The 25,085-nt window shown below is 37.2% G+C and overlaps 1 protein-coding gene across 1 annotated transcript in view; it reads left to right on the forward strand.

Annotated features, from left to right (window-relative positions):
• Positions 1–25,085, forward strand: part of DEUP1 (deuterosome assembly protein 1) — a 44,138-nt gene extending 19,053 nt beyond the window's left edge. Inside the window, 9 exon segments of the mRNA XM_034060055.1 lie at positions 695–907; positions 4,915–5,051; positions 5,674–5,779; positions 7,307–7,469; positions 7,472–7,500; positions 8,490–8,576; positions 11,798–11,997; positions 18,825–19,044; positions 24,915–25,085. Of these exon segments, the coding sequence (XP_033915946.1) occupies positions 695–907; positions 4,915–5,051; positions 5,674–5,779; positions 7,307–7,469; positions 7,472–7,500; positions 8,490–8,576; positions 11,798–11,997; positions 18,825–19,044; positions 24,915–25,085 (1,326 nt within the window).

The following is a 25,085-nucleotide window of genomic DNA, read 5'->3' on the forward strand; positions in this document are numbered from 1 at the left end:
GATAAGTTTTTAAACAGCAAACTCAGTTACCATAGTAATTATGATTCTTCATGAGGCCTGTGAGTTCACAAATCCTGGCAATACCAGTTTTCTGAAGGTTTTGTCTTAGGATTTTAATTAGTACACGAAATTGAATGGAGTGTGGGACTCTGCAGAACGTGCAGATGAATCTTCCCCAAGTTTAAGGATAATGATACCAAAGTGCAGTTCCTGTAGTAACTGAGCTGTTTATACATGAACTATGTAATGCTAGCCTCTAGTCGAAGGTTAATATCTATCCTGAGGCGCACACACACACAACTCCCACTGAGTTCAATGAATCAAAGAAGGACGTTTCTCTCAGATTATTTTTTATAGGTAACTGCCGTGTGTAGGTCACCAGAATCACCTTTCCACATTTGAGGCTAATTAACATTAAGTACTAGGGAAATACACAGCAGAGGAGAAATATCCTTGAAAAAATTCTGTGCCCTTCAAAGTCTCCGAAACATTTTTTTTAACTGAGGACAAGGAACATGAGTCTAAATAAAGACTCCTTTAGAGAAGTAATGGAAGCTGTTTCAATTGTGCCATCTTTTCTAAGCAGATCCTGGTGAAGATGGAAATAGCTTTATGTTTTAGACAGGAATAGTTTGGTCCCAGCGATTTACATAGAATTACTGAATTTCATTTAAAAGATTTTCTTGCTCTGTAGAAGCAGACCCAGAATTATCAATTCCAAATAAGCAGTAAGAAATATGAACAAGAAGAGGTAATTACCTGTGACCAGCCCAAAAGTGAAATGGATGAGTTGATGATTGAAAAACTGAAGGCAACTGTGAATGAAATAGCAATAAACAAGAATAAACTATAAGAGGAAAATCTGAAACTCCGAGAGGATCTAAAAATGTACCAGAACCATTGCCAGGTAGTGATGGGGTTTCTTTTTTCCCCTGATGACTGTGGGATTAATGTTGGTTAATTAGTTACTTAGGAATGTACTTTAAAAAGTTGTACTGAGTTGCCTTTATAAAAGATCTGTACATGAAGTATATGATTTACAGGAACACAGAATGAGCTGTGAACAGTACATTTTTTTAGTGGCACTTAGAAAGAAAACAGAAATATATTTGATACGTAGTGCTATATTTTATTCTTGCCTGTTTATCTAAGGGTTTTGTAACTTTCCTATATCCATAGCATCTATAAAAACTCAGCCTAGTTCACTTGGTTTCTTGTGCATTAATGACTTCTATGAAACCTCTTTATCTGATTTACACCTTGTTGTACACTGTGCCTGCCACATAGCTAGTAAATAAGTATATAGAAACATGTGTGGTACACTTTATTATTATTGAGGGAAGATTTTGCAGTCAATGAATTTTTAAGTTGCCAACCATGTAAAGAGCCCTCAGCTTTTATCTTATCCCTAGTTTACCGTTTTTCAGCATAGCACTGATGTCTGAAGACAGCCATTTGTGCCTCTTCTTTTGGTCTTGATATATGAGTTCTGACAAGCCCGAGATAATACAAAATCTTTACAGACTTTTTTATTAGCTATGTTTGAAATAGATCAGGAATGAGATTCTTGTTGCCATTTTTTTCTGGTAACAAATACAAATTGTGCTTTTGCTTATTCATTGAAGCACTTGAAGGTCCAGTAAAATATTGAGTGGCCTATAGTAACTTCAACTCTTTCTGGACAAGGATAATCTCTTTCTGTTTATAGACAATGTTGCAGAGTTATAACTGCATACGCAATATACTTCATGTGAATTAACATATATGTGGTGGAAGTTAATTTCAGGTGTTGTCTGAATAGCCAAGTTTAGCTCATGTGATGTTTATACATTTCATTTGCACATTAGTATACAAGTTATCAGTATGCAACCAAAAATCTCTGTTTTGGGGCCTGTTAAAAAGTCTGCCATCAAAAGTGGTAGGATTAGAATATGAAGTGGAAGAAATCATGGCATCGGAGCAGGTGGATAGATACTGTACAACAGAGAAGGTAGGTGTTATTGTGCTGTAGCCTTAAATAAAATCTTCAAGCAAGAGGTTTTTTTGAATCATGTGAATAAAATACAGGAGCTGTAGGAAGCACTGAAGATATTTTAAGAAGCAGTGGAGATAGATGTACATAACATTGTCAGCTAAAGGGCAGAAAGTTGCAGAATAACTGTGCTGGTAGTGTGGAATACTGCTGTTAGAAAAGCCACATTTGCAAATAGCTGCAGAAGGAAAACACTGATGTAAATTCAATGTATGGTGAAAAGGTGTAGCTCAGAGAAGATATATTTTTAGGAAAGCACAAGGCCTGTTTCGAGCCAGAAGAAGTAAGCAGGTTTATGGGAAGGAGTGCTAGGTGGAGGATAGAAACAGCTGGACCTGATGTGCGTAAAGAAGGGAGAGGTAAATGGGGATCTAGGTGGGGAGAAGGCTAATAGCAATGGTAGCAAGCCTAGTATTTTGCCTCATATATCTTCCATATATCCTCATGAAGAGGAAGGAGCAGCGGAGACAGTGTGTGATGAATTGACCGTAACTCCCATTCCCCATCCCCCTATGCTGCTCTGGAGGAGGTGGTAGAGAAATCAGGAGTGAAGCTGAGCACAGAAAGAAGGGAGGGGTGGGGGGAAGGTGTTCTAAGATTTGGTTTTATTTCTTATTACCCTTATTTCCCTGAGTTGAATCTGTTTTGCCCATGTCAGCAATTGCTGAGTGATCTCTCCCTGCCCTTATCTCGGCCCAAGAGCCTTTCATTATATTTTCTCTTCCCTGTCCAGCTGAGGAGGGCAGTGATAGAGCTTTGCTGGGCATCTGGAGTCCAGCCAGGGTCAATCCACCACAAACAGCTTTGAGTAGTATTAGAACAGGACTTGATGATGAAATTTTTGATACTTCCTTTTGATATCAAACATGGGAAGAAAAGAGAGGATTTGGAAATTTTTTCAGATTGAAACAGACTCTTTAAAAACTTGTATTTCAGGTTGAAACTTAAACAGCAGAGGTTTAGACTGGATATAAGGAAGAAATTCTTTACTGTTAGGGTGCTGAGGGACTGGAATGGGTTGCCTAGGGAGGTTGTGAATCCCTGGCAGTGTTCAAGGCCAGGTTGGATGAAGCCTTGGGTGATATGGTTTAGTGTGAGGTTGGCAGGGGGATTGGAACTAGATGATCTTAAGGTCCTTTCCAACCTTAACTATTCTATGATTCTATGGTTCTCTAAACAAAACCTAAAGTTTTCTGGATCAAAATTACTTTTCTTTTTGGTGTTTTAACTAGATGCAAGAGATATCCCCAAAAATAATAAGTGATACATGTCTAAATGATTTTTTTTGCAGTGATGTGTGAAACTCTTGACCTGAAGTTCTGTTTCAATTATTACCATGGCTGCTGCTGTGGCTGTTGTTGTTCCTGCTATTATTACAATTCACAGAAGAAAATACAATTTATGTAAATCTGTATGATGACTGCAGTCAGATATGGCTTCTACCACACAATTGTTCAGCATTCATTCCTCTTATCCACCCCAGAATGAAATCAGGGGGATAACCCTCCCCCAAATTCATATATTATAAAATAATTGTGGCTGTTTCTTGAATGTTGAAGTCATAAAGATGATCATAAGAAAGTCTTGCAGAGAATTTTAACAGTTCATTAGGCTTTACTTCATGTGAATATGCCCAGACTTGCATTTGAGAGTTTAAAAAAGCTCTCTCAGCCTTATATTAACAAAGGATAAAATGAATGAACCTATATATGCAACAAAAGCACTTCATATCTGTCTGCAGCAGCCCTTTTAGCCAAAGGAAAACCACAGGCTTCTTGGAAGGAAGGTCATTCTCATATAAGGCTCTAAGGAAAACAAACCTTTGAAGTTGCTTGCTTGCAGTGTCATTTCTGGATTCCAGTTGTCTTATGAAAGTTTAAAGACTATTTTTGCTTTTAAACATGAAAACTGTATTAAAATCAAATGAAGAAACTATGAAAAATACTAATAGGTTTAGTGTAATGGTTTTAAAGGCAAAGGATCAACATCCTTGGAAAATCCTTTGTTTTAATCTGGAAGATACTTTTGGATCTTGGTTGAGAGGAAATAAGTATTCTCTGAATATTATTATTGCAAGAATCTGATTATTATTGCTACTTGTGTTATTTGTGGGTTATATTTCCAAATTCTTGAGTATGTTTTCAGCATATTTGTGGAAATTCAGAGTTTGTGATGCTGAATATAACATAGATCTTCAGGTTGTCTATCACATTATCAGTCAGAAACTAATGGCAAAATAGAGGTAAGATTTGTGGAGTCCCTAAGAAGGATCTTTTTGTGATAGTTCAATAATTTTGTGATATTCACTTGAATAAGCAGTTGACTCCATGCAGAATAGAACTAGTTTTAAAGATGACTGAGCACACACCTTGGCTAAGTACAGATGTCTAGGTGGATCTGCTCCAAGCTTCCAGGCAATGTTTAATAAAGAAATGTGCATAATCCTGCCTTTCTATAGCCTTGTAGTTTTCAAGCTTATAAATTTGGAAATGCTGTTAGGAAAATAGAAAATGGAAGCTACTTGTGGCACCTACTCTTGCACGTAAAGCGTGTTCTAGGGTGGAGAACCTGCTGAAACAAGCAAACTATGTATTTTAGATGCATTTAGTACAATGAAGAACTTCTGAATGATGTTTCCTATGATGGTTTCAGAGGCAGATGCAAGGGAACATTGCAAGAGCTAACGAATATTCAGCATCTGATTTTTAGATTACATTTTTGGAGAACTGACATGAAAGCGGTGTCTTTTTCAGAAATGAAACTTCTAATAAAACCATGTATGTCCTTTCATCCAAGTTATACAGGTATTGAAACTAATGTGTTAACACACACTTTTTTGAGCTGTCTAAATTTATGTAACTATTTATGTATTGCTTGTTTAGAACATGGAGGCAGGCTTTTCAGAAATGAGGAATGAGCTGCAGTCGCGGGATGCTCTCTGGAGAAAGATACAACTGGAATGCCAACAGATGCATACAGAACTACAGAAAACCAGGGAGTATAAAGATATGCAGGAAATGTATGTTGAAGACGATATTTAAATTAAGAAGCACTTCTGAGCTAATAACTTTTATTTTTACATTTGATATAAATTAAAGCTGGTTTAAGATACTCTGGATTCAAATGTTGGATTCTAAACAATATTAGAATAAACATTTTCATTGGCAATTATATACAACAAAATGGAAGCAATAGATGCAGGCTCTGTAAAAAGGCTTTAATGCTGTCTAGATCTTTACAAATCAATGCATTTAATCTATTTCTGTTTATATGTTTACAAGCTTTTCCCATTTGCTCAGCATTAAGACACTTTGGAAACAGTGTAATTAAGATTCTCCCTAACCTCCCTTGAATAAAACATTCATCTTTTTATGGCTTGTCTAATCTACTTCAGCTATTTGAGGTTATAGGAAATACCAGTCTGCAAAAGATTTCAGGATTCTTTCTGCATGCCCTCTCATTGTCCTTAATCTCTAGAAATCTCGCAAGATCCAACCCGATTTAGGCCAAATCTTTGATTGTTGTATTTTTTCATCAGCATACAGCTCTTCCACAGTTTTACACTGTAGAGAGGACGCTGTAAGGTAAAGGTTATTGAATGTTCTGTTTGCTTCATGATTTTGTTTATTTCTTATTTAAAGGCATCAGCCATTTTGTGTACAACTTACTGAGCAACTAGAAAATAAAAACACCAAGTTGTTACTATTAGCACAAAGTCAAGAACGCCAGCAAGAAGAGCTAAATGAGGTATTTCATATCATTAACTGTTTCCAGGTCTTAATTGCAATATAGGATTTTTGAAAGAGAGAAAAGTACTGACCTTGGGTATGACTATATGTAGAAGAGAGCAGGAGATAAATTGTGGTTTTAGAAGAGCGTGAAGTTTTCATACATGAGAAAGTGTTCATATATGGTTGTATTTCGGGAGGTAGATGCATAGCTGTAATATTGACACTCTGATTCTGTGCAGAGCTAGCTGCTTCACTGAAGTGAGGGAAGAGACCATGCTCAATCATCACTGTGATTTGAGTAATACCATGCAAATAATAAACCCTCTAAGGCTAAAAGTAATTAATAGGCTTTAGGAGGTAAGTAGTAGTTTGTAGGTGGTCTCAGACATAAGATATGTCAGCAGATCAAATGCTACAAGTCAGTAGGACAGGTAGCTACACAAGGCCAAGCTTAGTCACCTGCTGCACAATCTAGGGCAGCATTCTTTAGTCTGAACTATATATTGCATTGCATTGCACATTTCTCAAGTGCTGTGTGTAATCAGTCGTGGCATAGCACTGTGGACTGGCACATGGCTTGGCAGGCCAAAACACTTTGGGAGTAGAGGATGCTCAGAACTCCTCTTCAGGCATGTTGTGGTTTTGCTTAGTAGCACTCGAAGCAGGAATATCTCTAATTGCATGCAGCTGACTCGGATGCAGCAATTTTGGCATGATAGGCATGATCTAACTCTTAAGGTTTTTTGCATCTCCATCTATTTGTTTACAATTCTGGTATTTCTGTGTAGTTTCCATAAATAAAAATGAAATGCCATCTGTTACTGGTCGTGTACAGTCCTGCAAGGAATTATTAAAATAGGGTTGAAAGGTTGTTTGCTGGGTTATGTAGTTTTGTTTCTTACATAATAAAAAAATCTATCAATCAGTACTGAATTGTTGGTTATAGTAAAAGATATGAGAACAACCTTTGTGCTGATTCTTTGGAGGACTGTGCACAGGATACAGTGCAGAAAGTTTGACCTTAAATTTTATATGTAAAGGTAGGAAAAATTCTCATAACGTGATTTACTGTATGTGCTCCTTATTTCTAACATAGTTTCTCATCAAAGAGTCTCTAGATTGATTTATTTATATTACCCTAAGTTAATTTAGGCTGCATTAAACTTATTTGAAACCTAAATTAACTTAGGAGCAATATAACTAAATCAGACTTAGGTATATTGAATGGATATTTCCTTGGATAGTCTTTGCCATAAATACCGATTTTTAGCATTATTTTTAGTACATCCTTTTTAAATGTCAACTTAAATGTCTTGTATTTTGTTCAATTCTAATACTGAATAGGTAAATGAAAGCACAACAGAAGAGTTAAAAAAAAAACATAAAAATAAATAAAGCTGTATGCCCTGATGTCAAAAATCTCTGGTTCAGTTAGAAGAGTTGATACCGTGGAAGCAACAGCAAAAAAGTCACTGATACGTAGCAAGTGATGCAATCATATGTACTGCATAACGTTTTTTCTTCTTGAAACATTTTGCTCCAGATAGGAAACCATGTTTATCAAGAGGAGCAGTCCCATCACTCTGAGAAGGAAAGAATGAAGACAGAAATCTCTGACCTGACAGAAGAGCTTCATCAGGAGATCACTATAGCAACTATCATGGAGAAAGCTAGTCTTCTGGAAAGACAGTTAAAAATGGAGTTGGACATAAAGACAAATTGTTAGCAAAACAACAGGTATGCAAACAGGCAAAACCAATGTAGATCATTTTACTCCACACTACTGGTAATGACATACATTATCTGTGGAAAAAGACATTACATTTCTTGCTATAGTTTTCATCAGCAGTGCTGTAATATCTGTGAAGTATTACCAGAGCAGCCAAATTGATACTGGAACAAGAATGCACTGGCAAATGTCAACTGTACATCTAAATTGCAATTCATTCGGACTATTGACTGTAGTTTATCATAGAAAAGATCTTGAAAACTTCAAGTTTATTGTTATTATATGCACTTTATCATTAGAACTGTTTGTTAGAGTATCTAGAACACTTTTTTTGTTTTTCAAAAGCTTTTTGAAGAACGTTATGTGTCTGCTTAGAAAATTCTAATAATTTGAAAGCTGAAAACTGTGAGATACCAGTGTTTTAATGTCAATTTTTAGTATTAAAAACAAATGTTACCTCCATTACTTAGTTTTGTAAACAAAAAGAACCTTCATATTTAGAGCTTTCTGGGGATCTCTGTTTTCTGAGAAGGACACTGCATATTGAAAGTTGTATTTAATGTAGTACTTCACTTTTGACAATAGGAAAGTTAGTGCTTGGGAAAATGAGGCATCTTCTATTGTGTGGTTTTACCAGCCTATATTCCCTACCATAGAACTAAAAGAGTGGATATCATTTCTAGGCTCCATGATTTCATCCAGTTTCAATGGCCTGCAAAATCTGTCTCTCTTTGTATCTCATAACTGCAAGTGAACTCCCATATTTTCCTAAGTGAAAAAAGGTAAATAAAATCAGAAGCATTGCATTTGTATGTCTTTTATAGATGGTTTAAGAGTTCTTTCTGCTTTAGTATTGCTGTATTTAAAAACCATTGTCTTTAGTTTCATAATTCTTTATGTATGTTTTGTAAAATTAAACATATATATCTATACTGAGTGTTATTTAAAGTTAACAGTAATATTCTTGTATTTAACAGAGAGTTTAATCTTTTCCTAGTTCTTGGATTCCAGATATAAAGTTATGAGCTCTGAAAACACACATCTAAAAGAGATGGTGGAAACCCAGGTGTGTAAAAGTTGCACGGTATTTTTTTAATCTATGCAATACTCTGAACAGTTACTTACATTTACTGTAAATGTAGATTGAGATCATGGCAGATTTAGAGATTTCTGACCTAAGTAAAATAAATTAATAGAAATAAGGTGTGAGGCATAATCAACACCAAGTGGATTTAACTCGGCTTGAAGATGGGTATAGCTAGGAATAATTTTGACCTTAACTGTAGTAAAGTAAAAGGTAGATTTTTCAGTAACTGTCTGGACAATAAACAGTTACATCACTTATTTCAGAAAATATATATTTTTAAGCAGTTATCATTCTCACAGATACGAAGATATGTCCTGGTTTTACTATATTACCAGTTTCTTCATATGATAATTAAATAACAGTGTAAAAACCAGACATATTTTGCCCCCACCCAGCTTATTTCTGGAGCTCAGCACTTATTTTTCTTCAAACAGAGGATTTTTAAAGTTTAATTCATAAAAAGTGTGCCATAATATCATGTAGTACTGTAGCTTTTATGGGTACAATAAATATTGTATATGCTGCCTTCCACACAAAGCTTCAAAATGTCTCCTGCTTGTGGAACATCTGCAGTTATTTTATCTATCACTGGAAAAACACTGCAATGTTGCTTGCAAATACTGCTGTAAATACATCTTTGGGGGATTTGTAGCCTGTTAATTGCCTTACTGTAGACTGACAAATGTATGAAAGAATGCCACATTTTTCTACACCCTTAAAATAGTATATACATCTATCACTGATGTATTACCTGTATATACATGTATACTATTATGGATATATGTATGTGTATGTATGACATTCTTGTGGAAACATAGATGGATGTGTGTATACATGTCTAGCTCTTTTCTATGGTGGTACTTTTCATGAAGATTGAGAAGAACTGTCTGAAAAGAATCCTTGTAGATGCCATGTCTGATAAATTTGAACAGTAAAATCCAGTCAGTAGATATACCAAGGTCACTACGTATATCCATGCATTTATGGACTTAACAAGTCTTTCCTACTTTACTAATGTATTGTGAAAATCTAAACATTAAAGACTGTGAGGTATTTCATGCTAAGATTGCAGGAACTGGAGAGATTTTTACAGATATGTTTGCATAGTACAGCAGAGCACTACACAGACTCCTCAAACTAATGCTAGCTTAAGTCAGTGTAGTGTAATGCATCACCAGGCAGGGTTACTTGTTTAGATTTCAAAAGCAATGTAGCTGTGCCAGCTCAGCTTGGGGGTTCATGCCATTATAACTGTACTGCTGACTTGAGAGCTAGTAGTGGTAGTGTGACTTAGTGCTGTCCTTCCTCTGTTCTGCTGCTTCACTTCAGAGACACAGCTGAGCCCCTGCCTGCCATCCTTGCAATAAATACTAGATTTCCTTTTACTTTCTGGCACTTCCATGCCAGCTTGGCTCATAAATTTCCCCTAAAATTAGCTAAGTGAGGCAAGGGTTACAGGAAGAGAGAACCTTAGACGAGATAGTGCAAGGAATAGACAAGCTTTCAGTTGTGCTGACTGTACACTTAGATCCGAATTCTTAATACTCAGGAGTTACCAACTTCCAAAAGAATAAGGTAAATCTAGAAATACATGAACGCAAAACTTAATAGAATGTTTTGGGTTTTAGTATTTTGTGTATAATCTGGACATGGACCTGTTGGAGCAAGTCCAGAGGAGGCCACGAGAATAATCAGAGGACTCGACCACCTCTACTATGGAGAGCAACCTTTCAGTACTTAATCAGGGCTTATAAGAAAGATGGAGAAAGACTTCTTACCAGGGCTTGTAGTAACAGCACTTATTGTTGCCCAGGGAGGTTGTGGAGTCTCCTACGTTGGAGATATTCAAGGCCCGCCTGGACAAGTTCCTGTGTGATGTACTCTAGGTTACCCTGCTCTTGCAGGGGGGTTGGACTAGATGATCTTTTGAGGTCACTTCCAACCCTCGGGATTCTGGGATTCTGTGATTCTGTAACAGGAGAAGGGGCAAGGGTATTAAACTGAAAGAGGGGAGGTTTAGATTGTTCATAAGAAAGGGTTTTGGTTGGTTGATTTTTTTTATGAAGATGGTGAGACACTGGCACAGGGTGCCCAGAGAAGCTGTGGCTGCCCCATCCCTGGCAGTGTTCAAGGCCAGGGTGGACGGGGCTTGGAGCAACCTGGTCTAGTGGAAGGTTGTCCCTGCTGCCTGTGGCAGACATGTTGGAATAGATGATCTTTAAGGTCCTTTCCAACCCACACTGTTCTATGGTTCTATGAAATCATTAGAGACTTTTCTGTTAATGACACTATACTGCTATTGCAGATATACTTACACAATGCAATGCAGTCTTCTGCAGAGAAGTAGTTCCAAATTAGCTAGCTCTCTTGTGCACCATAGGCTTTATAGAAAAAGTGACAGGACAAAAAATGAATCACAGAATCACAGAATCCCGAGGGTTGGAAGAGACCTCAAAAGATCATCTAGTCCAACCCCCCTGCAAGAGCAGGGTAACCTAGAGTACATCACATAGGAACTTGTCTAGGCGGGAATGCAGTATCCTGGCTAGTCAACTTCCAGAGCTAATCTCTGTCTTCCCTTTATACCTTAGTGGATGGGCCTCTTTAAGCCCTAGTTGCAGAGCACATGTTGCTTGCACTTTTAGTATTATGACTTGTATACCATGTGGACTAACCCGACTGAGAAGCAGGGTTTAGTAACACAGAGAGTACTGTGCTAATGTGGCTTTACTTTACTGCTTCTGAAGTTGAAGGTGACTGTATCTTGACACAGATATTAAATTGTGCCTGTAGACATACCCTGTGTTTAGTAAAGTAATGAACTTCTATATTTTTTTCTTATTATTTCTGGTGGGATTGCTACTGGAGGGAGCAGAACGGTCTGCAGCTATAGCTGTTATGGTTTCTTTTATGTCATAAGTTTTACAAAGCAAGTGATGAATTTACAATAATAATATTTTAGACTCATGTTTGTTGAGAAACTTTAATTTGTTTTATTGTGTTATAGAGGCTGTTATCCATTCTTTTCCATTTATCTACAGTGGATTTTTTTCTGGAGGCAATTCTCTTGGTTTGCTCTAAGTGCTACATGATTATATATAGTAGCTAGGTTTTTCTTTAGCATAGAACATTGTTTTGTGTTTGCTTGTTAAAAATACTAACATCCATTTGTTGTGGAAAAGATAACTATGTAATGATGGCTTTATCTCCTTGCACAGAGTGTAGATTTATGTAACAAACAACATGGAAATTTCACATCTTCCATTCACAAACCGGAACATGAGAATGTAAGATTACAAAGTAGTCTTGTTAAACTTCAAAATGATACAGAAACATCACTGCTGGGTCGCATGGGTACATATGGAGAAACAGAGCACAGCTACCAAACCCACTCAAAGATGAAAGAAAAGGAAGAGAGGTAATATTTAAATTGTACATATATATGAATCTCTCTGTAAGTTTTTTGAAAGCATCTAACTGGGCTGAACCATTAAGCTTTTCTGCTGTTTCTGCTCATTCAGAACTCCCACCAACATAAATATAAGACCTAGTTAGTACATTTGTAAGAATTCCCTACATTTTTCTAGGTGGCTGACTGAATTTGCAATACATGAAGTCCTAGATATGTTTGATCATTTTTAAAATGTTTTTCACATGAAATGACTTTAAAAACTTTTAATGTGCTGCATAAGTTATTCTTAGTTTCAGGTTTTGCAAAACAGGACAGGATGTATTTTTACTGCCAAATAAAAACAAGACAAGGAAAGAATATAAAAACCAACACGAGAGGTAAACTGCTCCACAGGAGGTTATCTTAATAAGCAGTTTGAACTACAGCCCCTGCAGAAAACCTCTCTGTCCCACCAGTTTCATTTGTTGGAAGTTTCATAAGATGTATTTTAATGCCTTGTCTAGTTTTGATGTTCTTGGGTGACCTGATTTTTAAATGAAACATAATTTCAGGTGCCCTGAATAAATAATTACTAAATAAACTCCTTGTTAGGGAAGAATAATGAGACAAAAGTACTCAGGCTATAGAAAACATTGTAGTGATGGCTTCCTTCTTATTTCCCTGTATTCAGTGAAGCAATGAATTACCTTCAAACATGTTATAATCATGGCATTGCAGTAATAAAAAGAAAATTAAACCCCATGCTAAACAATATTTCATAGTACACGAGAGTAAAATTAATAGGAAGCCAAATATTTTGATCATTTGTAAAAAGAACTTACATGGTAACACTAATGTGGATCAGTTGAAGCCAAAATTACACAGGTTATTTCAAGCTCATACATTCAGTCACTGGCAAAATTTGAAGTCATTTTCTTGCTGCAAAATAGAAAGGCATCTCATTATATGTAGCTACATTCTTGGTTAAAACTTCCTTTGGAATATTTTGTTAAATATATAATTTAGTGTTGTAGGTGGTATTCAGGTGTATACAAATACATATATATATATTGTATGTGTGCATGTACATATATAGGCATATACATAATATATATACATATATATGGAAATGGCAGATATGTTTGTTTTCCTAAGTTTCAAATTATAGAATTATAGAATCAACTAGGTTCAACAGGACCTTTAAGATCACCAAATTCAACCTTTACCCCAGGACTGCAAAGTCCACCACTAAATCATGTCACTGAGGACCTTGAACACACCCAGGAATGGTGATTCCACCACCTCCCTGAGAAGCCTGATGTTGAAGGTTTTGCTGAAACAAATATTTACAAACCAAGCTACAGAGTATTCTGCACCTGTAGGTCTCATAATTTCAACAAAAATCGGTGAGTGCGTTTTTTGCTCATGCTTCCACTCTCTTTAATAGAGAGAAAGTCAGATTTTCGCAGGAACTAAACTTGCTGTACATGAGGAACTGTGAAATTTCATTCATGAGAATGTAAGTGCATGAGGCAATAGAACTATGCAGGTAACTTGCAGGATTCTGATTACTTAGCTATTGAAAATCAATATTAAACCAAAACTGGGAGAGAGAAACCTGGGAGAAAGAACCTTTCTAACAACAGAAACCTCAACCACATAACTGAACACAATTTGAATGATGATTCCAATGAATCTGGTGAAACAGATCTATTGAACCTGGTTTTCAGTATCTGAAACATGTGATTGATTTGCTAAATGAAAAGTTATTTAGCTAAATAAATACATACACAAATTCCACATGTAGTGTACATACACATCAGCCAGCCAGTCTCTTTAAGACTCAGCCCTCTCTGTACTGTCAGTTCTCTGTTCCCAAACAGGAACTACCTCAAGATTTTCTCAGAAAACTAAAATTGAATTTTCAAGAATCAAATGTGTGCAGATAATTCAGGCAATTTATGTTCATTGACTCAAACTCTAGGGTATATTTTATTTTATTGTGAGCATAAACCATGTTATTTCTGTTTTAATTTGCAGTTCTGTTTCCATGGTAATTATGGCACTGAAGAAAGGACAAAACCACTGTTTTTTATAGAGTAAAAGGAGTAGAAAACACGGTCTTTGTGCAAGAGGGGTGCTTGTGCTTTACAGAGCCATTTTCAGAAGCTTTACTTTCATTCTCCTATTTCCATTCAGAAACATAGAAAGGTTTGCACAACTACAATAAGTAAAGTCTTCAACCAGCTGTATTCTATAATGTTTTTCAGTCATGTCTCCCAACCAGTACTAGAATCCAAGGCATGGGCACCGGCATTAGCTAGATAGGAGACCTCTAGAGAAAACGCAGGAAATTGCAGGAAGTTCTATTGGCAGTTTAGAAAGAGCCTCGATTTCTGCTTTTATTCAGTATGCAAGGAATTTCTAAATATTACAGAGTAAGATATGCAGGAGTGGCATCTATTACCTAAAAAAGCCTTTAGTCACAGCCTACCTACAACCACTTTAAGTAACTACTGTTCTCATGTATGGTAGTTGACTTACTTCTAATTGCCATTCACAGAAGCTTTCCCCACCCTCAAGATTCCAACCCTTTATTTAGACCTTAGCCACATACAGTTGACTTGAAGTTTGGCATGGTTGAAGAGTGTTTTCTCTGATGAAGCTGATTTATTTAGCCTCTTTGTTCCAAAATTAAAACATGCATGTGAGTTCCCAATGAAAGGCTACTTATTCACCACAAAAATACACACCAAACAGGTAACAGGATAAGCCAAAGTGCTCCTCCGTCATTTGGCAAAAGTGAGGGGTAAAGGCTAGGACTGAATGCCTAGTAAGGTAGCTGGGGATCACTTAAAGGATCTGTCTTGACAGTGAACTCTGTGTCTCAAGGAGGTTTTCACCACCTTTTGGAGTTCACGGACTCTTTGTCATGCTCACCACTGGATCAGGTGTTGCAGTAGATATACTGGTATCAGTGAAAACAACCTCTTAGGAAAATACTTTTTAACCATTTTTACAAACCAAGCCAACAGTTACACTCACCAGGTAAAAGCAACAAATTCTGAAGACATTCTGGTCACTAAAGATCTGTTGTTTTCTTTCTCAAGACCAGGTATGACAACCAGCACAAGCTGTGTAAATAATTTGTTTTGCACCACTGAAGTCATTGATCACATAAAGACCAGGCTGATTTTATATCTGAGTCTGGAAAAATCGATCCTGTCTATATAAATTCCTTTTGTGAAGACATCATCCTTTCACTTCTTGTCCCATATGTCACCATGTCCACAGTGATATTATTTTTGTGAAGTATGTGGATATGTTCAATACTCTCTGACAATAAACCTACTGAAAGCATAAGTTTTTCAACTGCAGTTATAGTGTATTTGCATTGCCAGTATTAACAAATGGAAGGTTTGGAAAAATTACAGGTATTTACCTACCTTTACATTTGCATTCAAAGAAGAACTCTGTTCCTACATATTATATTGCACTAAACTGGCAGATATTTAAAGCCCAACTGTGAAGTCCGTCTGAAGTAAAGGCATAGTATCCATATCAATGCACGTAAATGTAGGTGTCACGTTTTTCCAAGATAGCAAACAGCCCCAGCAATGCTATGGATTACAGTAGGAATGAAGTTCCTTTAAAAGTCAGTCCTTTTTTGGGAGGTATCTGATTTTGCTATCTAAAAGCCACCAGAACTGTAGGCACCTGAGTCTGAAAATTCTGGTTTTAGCGAAGCAAGCTATAGCATAACAGTAATAACTGTTATTAAGTACACAGAGAAGCAGTTATGGGGGGAAATAAAAAAGAACACAGATCACAGACTTTACTGTGGGTTTATAGAGAAAATTACTTCTAAAAGGTCAGAACACAAGATGAAAAAAAATATTTGTGATTTTATTATTCATACCATCTATCTTCTGTGCCCTTCATCCAAACAATGGATGGAATTGACTTCAAAGGGGGGGAGGGGGGCAGAAAAAAAACATCTGTGGCCAAAGAGCAGAGTGTGTTTATTTAAAGAAAAAATGAATGAAAGGAGGAAACTGCCCCATGAAAGTAAACATTTTAACTGATTAGAAAACTGGAAGGCTGGGTGAATGTTCTCAGAGAGTTTTATTTTAGAATGTATAATAATAATACAATAATAATAATATTACAGAATCATGCTTATAATTTGCTTTCCCCTGGCATTCAGAGTATCTTAATCACTACCTCTTTTATAGCCAGAGAAAAATACGTTCTTCATTAGGGACTGTAGTGATAGGACAAGGGGTAATGGGTTGAAACTTAAACAGCAGAGGTTTAGACTGGATATAAGGAAGAAATTCTTTACTGTTAGGGTGGTGAGGTACTGGAATGGGTTGCCCAGGGAGGTTGTGAATGCTCCATCCCTGGCAGTGTTCAAGACAAGTTTGGATGAAGTCTTGGGTGATATGGTTTAGTGTGAGGTGTCCCTGGCCATGTCAGGGGCGTTGGAACTAGATGATCTTAAGGTCCTTCCCAACCCTAACTATTCTATGATTCATTAGTTCTCTGAGTTGTTCTGCAATCTGTCGTTGGAGTGCTCAGTTTCATGTTCATGGCTGTCAGGGTTTAACCTGGCAGGCAGCTGAACACCAGACAGCCTCTCCTTACTCTCCTTCCCTTCCTGCAGTGGGATGGGGAGAGAACTGGGGAAAAAAAAAATAAAATTTGTGGGTGGAGATAGAGTTTAATGGTACAGAAAAGGAAGGGCTGATGACAATGATAATGATGGTGATAATAACAGTAACAACAGTAACAACAGTAACAACAATAATAATAGAATCAGAATATACAAACCAGGTGATGCACAGTGCAGTTGTTCACCACCCACCAACCAGCCAGTTCCCAGGCAGTGGCCTCCAGCCAGCTTTCCCCCTAGTTTATAGACTGAGGATGACACCATATAGTCTGGAATATCCATTGGGTCAGCTGGGGTTAGCATCCCCAGCCCACTCGCTGTTGGGATGGTGTGAGGCGCAGAAAAGACCTCAGCTCCTCAGCAGTAACTAAAACAGAATCATAGAATAGTTGTGTGTTATCAACACTGTTTCCAGCACAAATCCAAACCATTCCCATACCTGCTACTGTGAAGAAAATTAACTCTACCCCAGCCAAACCCAGCACAAGGAGATTAAGTACAAGCAGGGTTTATTAAGACTGCACAGCCACCCTCTCCCGACACCAAATATTGAAATGAAGATTAGAAAATGAGGGTGTGCTCTTTCTGCAGGAAATGCTTTCCTTTCCCTGTGCTTGGAAAATTATTCTCCTTTATTAAAAAAAAGAGTTGTTTTCCTTGGATCTGAGCAGCACTGCATACTCTTGAATATTTATAATAATTATACTTTTGTGTCAGAGAACTTGTCTTTGAAAGCTTTTATAACTGCATTTCAAATTAGTGAAGTGGTTTAGGATATTGCACTGACAGAATCTTTTCAAACAGCTATCATGTTTAAGTATAGTTGTTACCTCCCAAGACTACAATTCCGATTTTATTATAAGCACAGACCTCAGTACAATGGAAATTTTTACCTCAGTCAGAAATATTGTAACAGAAATGTAAAACTATTTTTTTGCATGTTTTGCTATATAATCATAGGATTATAGAATAGTTAGAGTTGGAAAGGACCTTAAGATCATCTAGTCCCAACCCCCTGCCATGGGCAGGGACACCTCTGCCCTAACACCTCACACTAAACCATATCACCCAAAGCTCTGTCCAGCCTGGCCTTGAACACCACCAGGGATGGAGCATTCACAACTTCTTTGGGCAACCCATTCCAGTGCCTCCCCACCTCACAGTTCTTCCTTAGATCTAATTTAAACTTTGCTGTTTAAGTTTTAACCCATTACCTCTTGTCCTATCGCTAGAGTCCTTGATGCACCCTCTCCAGCACCCTTACAGGCCCCCTTCAGATACTGGAAGGCTGCTATGAGGTCTTCATGCAGCCTTCTCTTCTCCCAGCTGAACTAAATACCTAATAATAAGTACAAGTAAAGATGCAACTGAAAATGAGTCTAATTGAGCAAGCATGTGGGCAAGCTAGTCTTGTCAATATGGTTTCAGAATTGTTCAGTTAACTATCAGGAAAAGGAGATATTTTGAATGGGAAGAAAATAGCTTTCTTTTGTTCTGTATGTTATCATTAAATCAGTGGCAAAATTAATATTGCAGTAAAAATGCAGGATCAAAGATACCTGTATTATTTTTTTATTCAGCAAAATCCTAGCTATTTGAACATAACATTTGAAGTTATATTAGATCAAAATTGACCAATTATTTAACCACTAATAACAGGTTTTGTTTCTCATCTCACATTCATATTTAATTTCCTCTATTTGTCGGCTAAATCCACTCTAGTTCCTATCAGACTATAAGTTGTGAAGACCTGGCTGAAGACTGCTTACTTAGCTTCTCCCACTGACAAACTAACAGCATGATATCTTTTGGCAAAGGATGGCCAACAACGCTTAAGGAATATTGGTATTTTCAATATCTGAAGCAGGTTTGTGGTTTAGCTCTTGTCCTGCCATAATTATATGGCAAGGTTATTCAATTTAAGCTCCAGCAAATAGGTTTAAGTTTGTGTGATTTAAGACATAGCCGAGGCAGACAGAAAACGCACACTCAGATGTTTAAAGCACCTTAGTTGGGAAGCTGCAAAACTGCTGCAGCTTGGTAGGTTTTGATCTGCATGAAGCAGTTTGCACAGGTAAGTAATCAAAACTGCGCAAACAAAAGTAAAATCATCCTTGGCTTTGCTGTGATAGCTCAGTTGCAACTGGTTTTCACACTTTGATTTGTTTTTCTCTTTTAGAACTTCCCAAAAGCAAGTTGCATGGGAAATGGAAGGTCAACAGACTGCTGCGTTCACAGGATACCACAGAAACCACAGTCCTGCTTTATATGGCCAAGGCAGTATCACTGGTTCAAAAAGTGATAAGTATCCTTTGGGCTTCAGTGGGACGTTTCCTGAAGAGGGCAGAAGAGGCAGTTTACTGAGCCCTGCTTACAATGCAGAAGAAATCAAATTATCGGTAAGTAACTATTTTCCTGTATCACAAATCCGTCTGTGGACCAACCACAGCCCTGGAGGAGCCAAAAACTAGATCACCCCTGTTGTCATTAGTATTTATACAATGCCAACCCAGCAAAAATGGAAATACCTTAACACATAAAACAGTTTTTTCTGGAAGTTAAATATCCCCTGCTGGGCCATACCTTTGTTCTAATAATGATAGTGATAATTACCTGCCATTATGTGACTGTGAAAGAGATTTCTACATTCTAGATTATTGTCTTCTATATTGGGGCACTCCTTCATACTGACTTTTGTAAGGGCACTCTGCTCTAAGTGCATTTCCATAATGCCTGCAAACTTACTGTCTTAAGTGCTGTTTGACAAATCAAGTTTCTACAGCATTCCACTGATGGATGAAATTAGCGGAATTGCAGCAACTATTTTCTATGTGTTAGCTATTGTATTTGAAAAGGAACAGAAATGATAACTGCTGCAATCTTTCTTTTTTTTGAAATGAAAGAGTAATAGTGCAGCATTCTGCCTTTCAGTCTTCAAAGGCTGAAGGTTACCAAATTCCATGAAAAGTGGGATAAATCTCCCTTTACCTGGGGCAACTTCTTAGGAAAAACTTTCCATAATTCTTTGACTTTAGATCTATCTTTAAATTTGAGCTTTATCCTCTTCCTTAGTATCTTCTATTCTTCTTGAGGCCTCCACTGTGGTTTTCCACTTGAAAATTTAGCCCTTATTTTCCAGACGGCAAACCATACAACCACACCATCATTAAATAAAGGAACTAACAGATTAGTAGGAATAGACCATAGCCATCTCTCTGTCCAGCTGTGATAGGTGCCTCTTTGTACCCAGTAGATCCTGAACTGCAGGTGTGTGGCTGAGCCTTATGGCTTGAGAGTTTTTCTCTTTAAATTATTAATCATTATAATAATTATTTGGACTTTTCCAGCAGAATTCGATAAATACCAGGTCTCCTTCTCTCTTCTGTCAGAAGTGTCAGACAGAGATTCCAGACCACAGACCCCAGAGCTTCTATTTCCAGCCAGCCCAGGTAAAACATCCATTCCGAGACACTTCTGCAACTTGCAGGGAAACTATTTCCCATCTGGCACTCAGGACAGGGTTGATGCCAAGACTAGATTTAAAGGAAAACACTTTCCAGCTCCTGTGTGGGCAAAGTACAAAATGAAATTATTAAGCAAGGTGTATTTCTTGTACTAAGTCCAAATCAGTGACATTGAAGCAGGTACAAGCCCAGAAGATCTTTAGAATGAAATCGTTACTCAGACTGACACTGGATACCACAGCACTAGTGCAGAGAGTACTCAAGTCTATTGCTCTGGAGTTCTGTGTTCAAATGGAAAGCCATTGCATCAAGCAGAAAGAGTAAAAAAAACATACAATATGTTATAAACAGAGTTTTCTGACGGAATTTTTAGGACTGGTGTTTCACCTAAGTGAAATCTCCAGTATGTTCAAAATGTCTAAAGATGTTATAAGGGATCATTTTTCTGGAGAATATTTGTAGCACCAACTGAAAACATCAGCATTGCAGGTGATGTTCTGATACCTACCAAAATTACTCTGTTGGTATCTAGGGAAGAGAGAAAATAGTCTCTAGGGCTTTACGCAGAGACTAACATCTCTCCTCCCAGTAAGGAATCTTCAGACAGCCTTAGTGAATGTTCCACTGGAATCTCTGTCCTTTCACATTCTTACTTAGAGGTCACATATGTAACAGAAAGTCACTCTTACCTTAAAGTAAACTAGAAAGCTGAGCTGGGATTCAGTGGGAATTCACATAATCCCCATACTTCTTGGTTATAGGCTTTCCAAATCTAGGGAAATACTTTTTCTCTGAACAGTACTTTCGGCTATGCTCTATCTGAAATTAGCAACTTGAGAAAATGGTTGCCTGATCTATTCCCAGTTTCTGGGAAGACTATTTCATAGAACAGTCCAGTGTCCTGCTTCAGAAAATAGATAGATAGAGAGAGAGATAGATAGATACCCAAAAAGATTATTTGCAGCTTCAGAATACTGTTTCTACACAATTTCTCAATTTCAGCAAGCAGTTGTATACATTGTGTTTCTTAATCTAGAGCTTTAACTTTTAGTCACAAGCACTTTCTCATGTTTCTCTTCATATGGTGGACAGACATTGTCCGTTCTTGCTTCCGAGGCACGGATAGACAAGAAAGACTTAAGCTGTAGCAAGGAAAAATTAAATGAGACATTAGGAAACTTTCTAATATTAAGTATGGAAAACTGCTTAATAAATAGATTTCAATGGAAAGCTGTGGAAATTCTGCCACTGGACACTATTAGGACTGATCTTGACAGTCTTGATCCTACCCTGAGGCATGCTGTGGTCCGTGTCCCCACTCTTAGCTATTGTGATTACTTAGCTGATGAGGTTGCTAGGCCCTCTGAAAGCCTTCCTGTGTTTCTTGACAATTTCCTAGGCATCTCAATTTTTATTTTCATATATGAGCAGGAACATGTTGAAGACAGGCATCTGTACCTACTACCTAAGATGTATTGCAGTGTAGGGTTGGAGAAAACTACTCCCCAGAGCCCTCAAATGTAGTCACAGCAAGACTAAAATTAGCCAGACCAATTTCTACTCTTGGTGTTGCAAGAACTTTCCTGGAAAGCAGAAGGGGCTAAACATCAGGAGACTTTAACACTCTGGGATTGACCACTCATGATTTGACCACTAAATTCTGTAATATCCCAAATGTTAAAGCTCTGTTGCTCCCCTGCTGAAGGTGCATCCAAGAATGCTGAAGCAACTCATGGGGAAAGAGATTAAGCAAATTAATTAGGCAGTCTGTGAGAGAGAATAGACCTAGCTTCCTGCAGTGCCTCTCACCAGCAATCCAGAGTTAATTCATAGGCACTCTGGGTAGTTCTTGCTTAAGGAGAAGACATATTTAGCATATATTTCATATGTGGAAATACACATCTCTGTCAAGTGCACTCCTTCATTTCCAGCAAATCATGAGGCAAAAAGGTGATTACTATTCTTGGTGTACAGCAAAGAAATATGGGATCAGCTGAGACTGTAGAAATGAAGACATAGAGTCCTTGTTGCCTAACTACCCAAACAATTTAGGGTGAATGCTTACCAATGAACCCATTTCTATTCAGCTCCAGTTAGAAAACCAAAAGACATAAAGAAGTGTTATCTGAGGAAAAGAAATTCAAACCTAGGGACCATAAATCTCAGCTGAGACATGGATTAAAGTAGTTTCTTTAGTTTTAATTCCTCAGGCATCAAAAGTAAGGACAATAAAGAACACAGTGAAGGAACAGACCAGAGGCTTGGAAAGCAAAGTTTAATTGCTAACAAGAAATGTTGCCTTTTAGACCTGTTTAGATACAACCTACTCTCAAAATGCATAAAACCCAGTGCATTAGGGACCTATCTGAAATGGTAATCAGTGATGTCTGACCCTTGGGTAAGGAGCTGTAGGGAATGATGATCTGCTTATTCTAAGTGATGAACATTCTTCTCTGATCTCTGAGGAAATTCAGAAATGTCTGGTTTGTTGTTTACAGTGTATTTGAACTAAAAACACATCAAAGTAAGAGCCAGTTAAAGCAAAGGACACCAGCTTTTTAGGAAGATAGGCTGGCTATCAGGTCAATGTGTTTCTAATGACAAGTCAGCAATTGTAAACACTGTTATAATGAATCTCCGAGAATCTCTCATAACTTGATGCAACATTTCTGAAGACTCACACTCATGTAAATTTGCTGTCCATATGGAAAAGCCCAACTTAACTTTTTTTTTCTCTAGATGGTACCTATTAAATTTGCATTTCAGATTTACATTTTCCCAGTTTCTCACCTGTCTCACTGAAAGTATTTTATTTGCACAGTGCTGAATCAGTGATTTCAGACCTGGTATTCAGTAAATGAAACACATGGTGATTCTCTAAGTAAAACCTCCAAATCCAGTGTCTTCTTCATAATACAAAAGCCTTCTTCAATACTTCATAGTAGTAGTGCCACCTCTATCTTTGAATCCAAATGTTGCAAGGATAAGTTTGTGATCTAGCCCATGAAAAAATCTATGTTCATGTAGCCATGGCATTCAAATTGTCAGCAACAATTCTTCATGTGAAAACATCAATGATTTATGGCTGGGACATCATGCGTGTGTCTATAAGGAAAACCAGAAAGCAGATGATCACCCTCTGGAGTTTGTCAAGCATTAGAAGATTAACATTCTTTCTAATCACTGCTAGTTCAGGGATTGATACAAGAGTGTTGAGGCACAGAGTGATCCAATAGCTTTGGGTTCTTTATACATGGCAGATTATATAACTTTTTCTTCCCTGTCCTGTTACATATTTGGAAGGACTGAGAAAAGGAAGATTCTGCTTTATCTGTGAATTTCATTTTAGGAGCCCTATACATCAGAAAGTCTGCTTCACTCTAGAAGGATGGTACTTCATTCAGAATTTATTTCCACCTATCACTTACTTGCTCTACTTGGAAAAGAAAAGGGGTTTCTTATAGGAAATCTCTACATTTTATCTCAAGGTCTGCTGCAAAGAGTGTGGAGAGAATATTGCTTTAAAGCATTTATCTAGTTAGTATCTTTCGGCCTGCAAAAACTGCTAAAGGGCAGTTTTAAACCTGGCTGAAAGCAAAGATCAAATCTGCCTCTAGTTGCTGTGGAAATAGGGAATAGCCCATTCTGATGGACTGCAGCTTAGAATAAAAATGTACAGATGTCATAGAATTGGCCTTTCCGCAAAACATTTGAATATATAAACCATTTGAAGCCCTTCCTATTTGATGTGCTAACAGAGAAACTCTCCTTTTTTAATTCTAGGAGAAACGAAACTAGAGATTCTAGACTTATAAGTCAGTCAGTTATTAAAACTGTTTTACGTATGGTTTAATTAATGTCAAACACCTTTCTCAATATGTGGTCATATAAAGATAGAAAATTATCTCTCTCACTCAGTATTACAGCTCCTATACTGAGTTCTTTTCTCAATCAACTTAAAAATTCATGTCATAAAACTACTTCTCTATACAAACAAACACTGAGTTTATTTAAACAAGCATAATATCTTTAGGCAAAGAAAAATTGCTTCACATTTCTTTTGATAAACACATTCCAATGAATGCATCTTAAGCATTAGCAAAAGAACTAAGAAAAATTGCTGCTTAAAAATTTAGAACTTGTTCCATCAAAAACTCACTCATGTCCTTTGCTTTATACAACTCTGCATCGTGTGACAACCATTTTAAGACCAATTTCGGTATGGTTTATGTCTCAGTCTACTAAATGCTCATTAAATGGAAAGAAGATTTTTCAGTGAACTACTTGCAGAGAATAAAATTTAGCACACTCTCCAGAATGTCAGGGTCTGAAGTTGATGGCACTGAAATGAACATAGGTTTTCTTCCTTTCCTCAGAAAGCAGCACACCACGGGAGGAGAGAGCTAACATTACAGGAGGCAATCAGCCATATCCAATGCTGTAATTCCAAGAAACAGATTATTGTCCTCTGTCCTGGTCTAAATTACACAAGCGACTAACATAACCTATAGCTGATTCAAAGATTCTAGAGATTCTGAAGCAGCTAAATTCTGCCTAATGGGATTTTTAAGTTTTTAATGTCAAGTCTACATCCTAATGCTGTGGATATCACAGGTATTCAAACATCGTGTTCGCATTATGCCTTTAAAAATATACATCTAAATTCGTGCTCTCTTGCAGAGCTATAAAGTGTTTTAGAATTATTAGCTGCTCTAGGTTGAAATGGTTTCCAAATGTATAAATTTGATAATGCAAACACATAGTACTTGCTTTTTACTAACCATCATTTTCTATTCATTGCTCAGTCCTCCCCAGAGATGTCCTTCCTTGCAACAGCAGAAAAGTTCCTTCAAGAGGAAGAGAAACACACAAGAGAGTTTGAAGAACGTTTAAATTTGCACCTTGAAGAACTGCAAAGACACTCTGAAAATACCCTCCAAAGATATGCCAGGTTACAGCAAAGCAGACACACTTAA

Source organism: Melopsittacus undulatus, chromosome 2 (genome assembly GCF_012275295.1).
Source record: "Melopsittacus undulatus isolate bMelUnd1 chromosome 2, bMelUnd1.mat.Z, whole genome shotgun sequence".
In the NCBI taxonomy this organism is placed as follows: domain Eukaryota; kingdom Metazoa; phylum Chordata; class Aves; order Psittaciformes; family Psittaculidae; genus Melopsittacus; species Melopsittacus undulatus.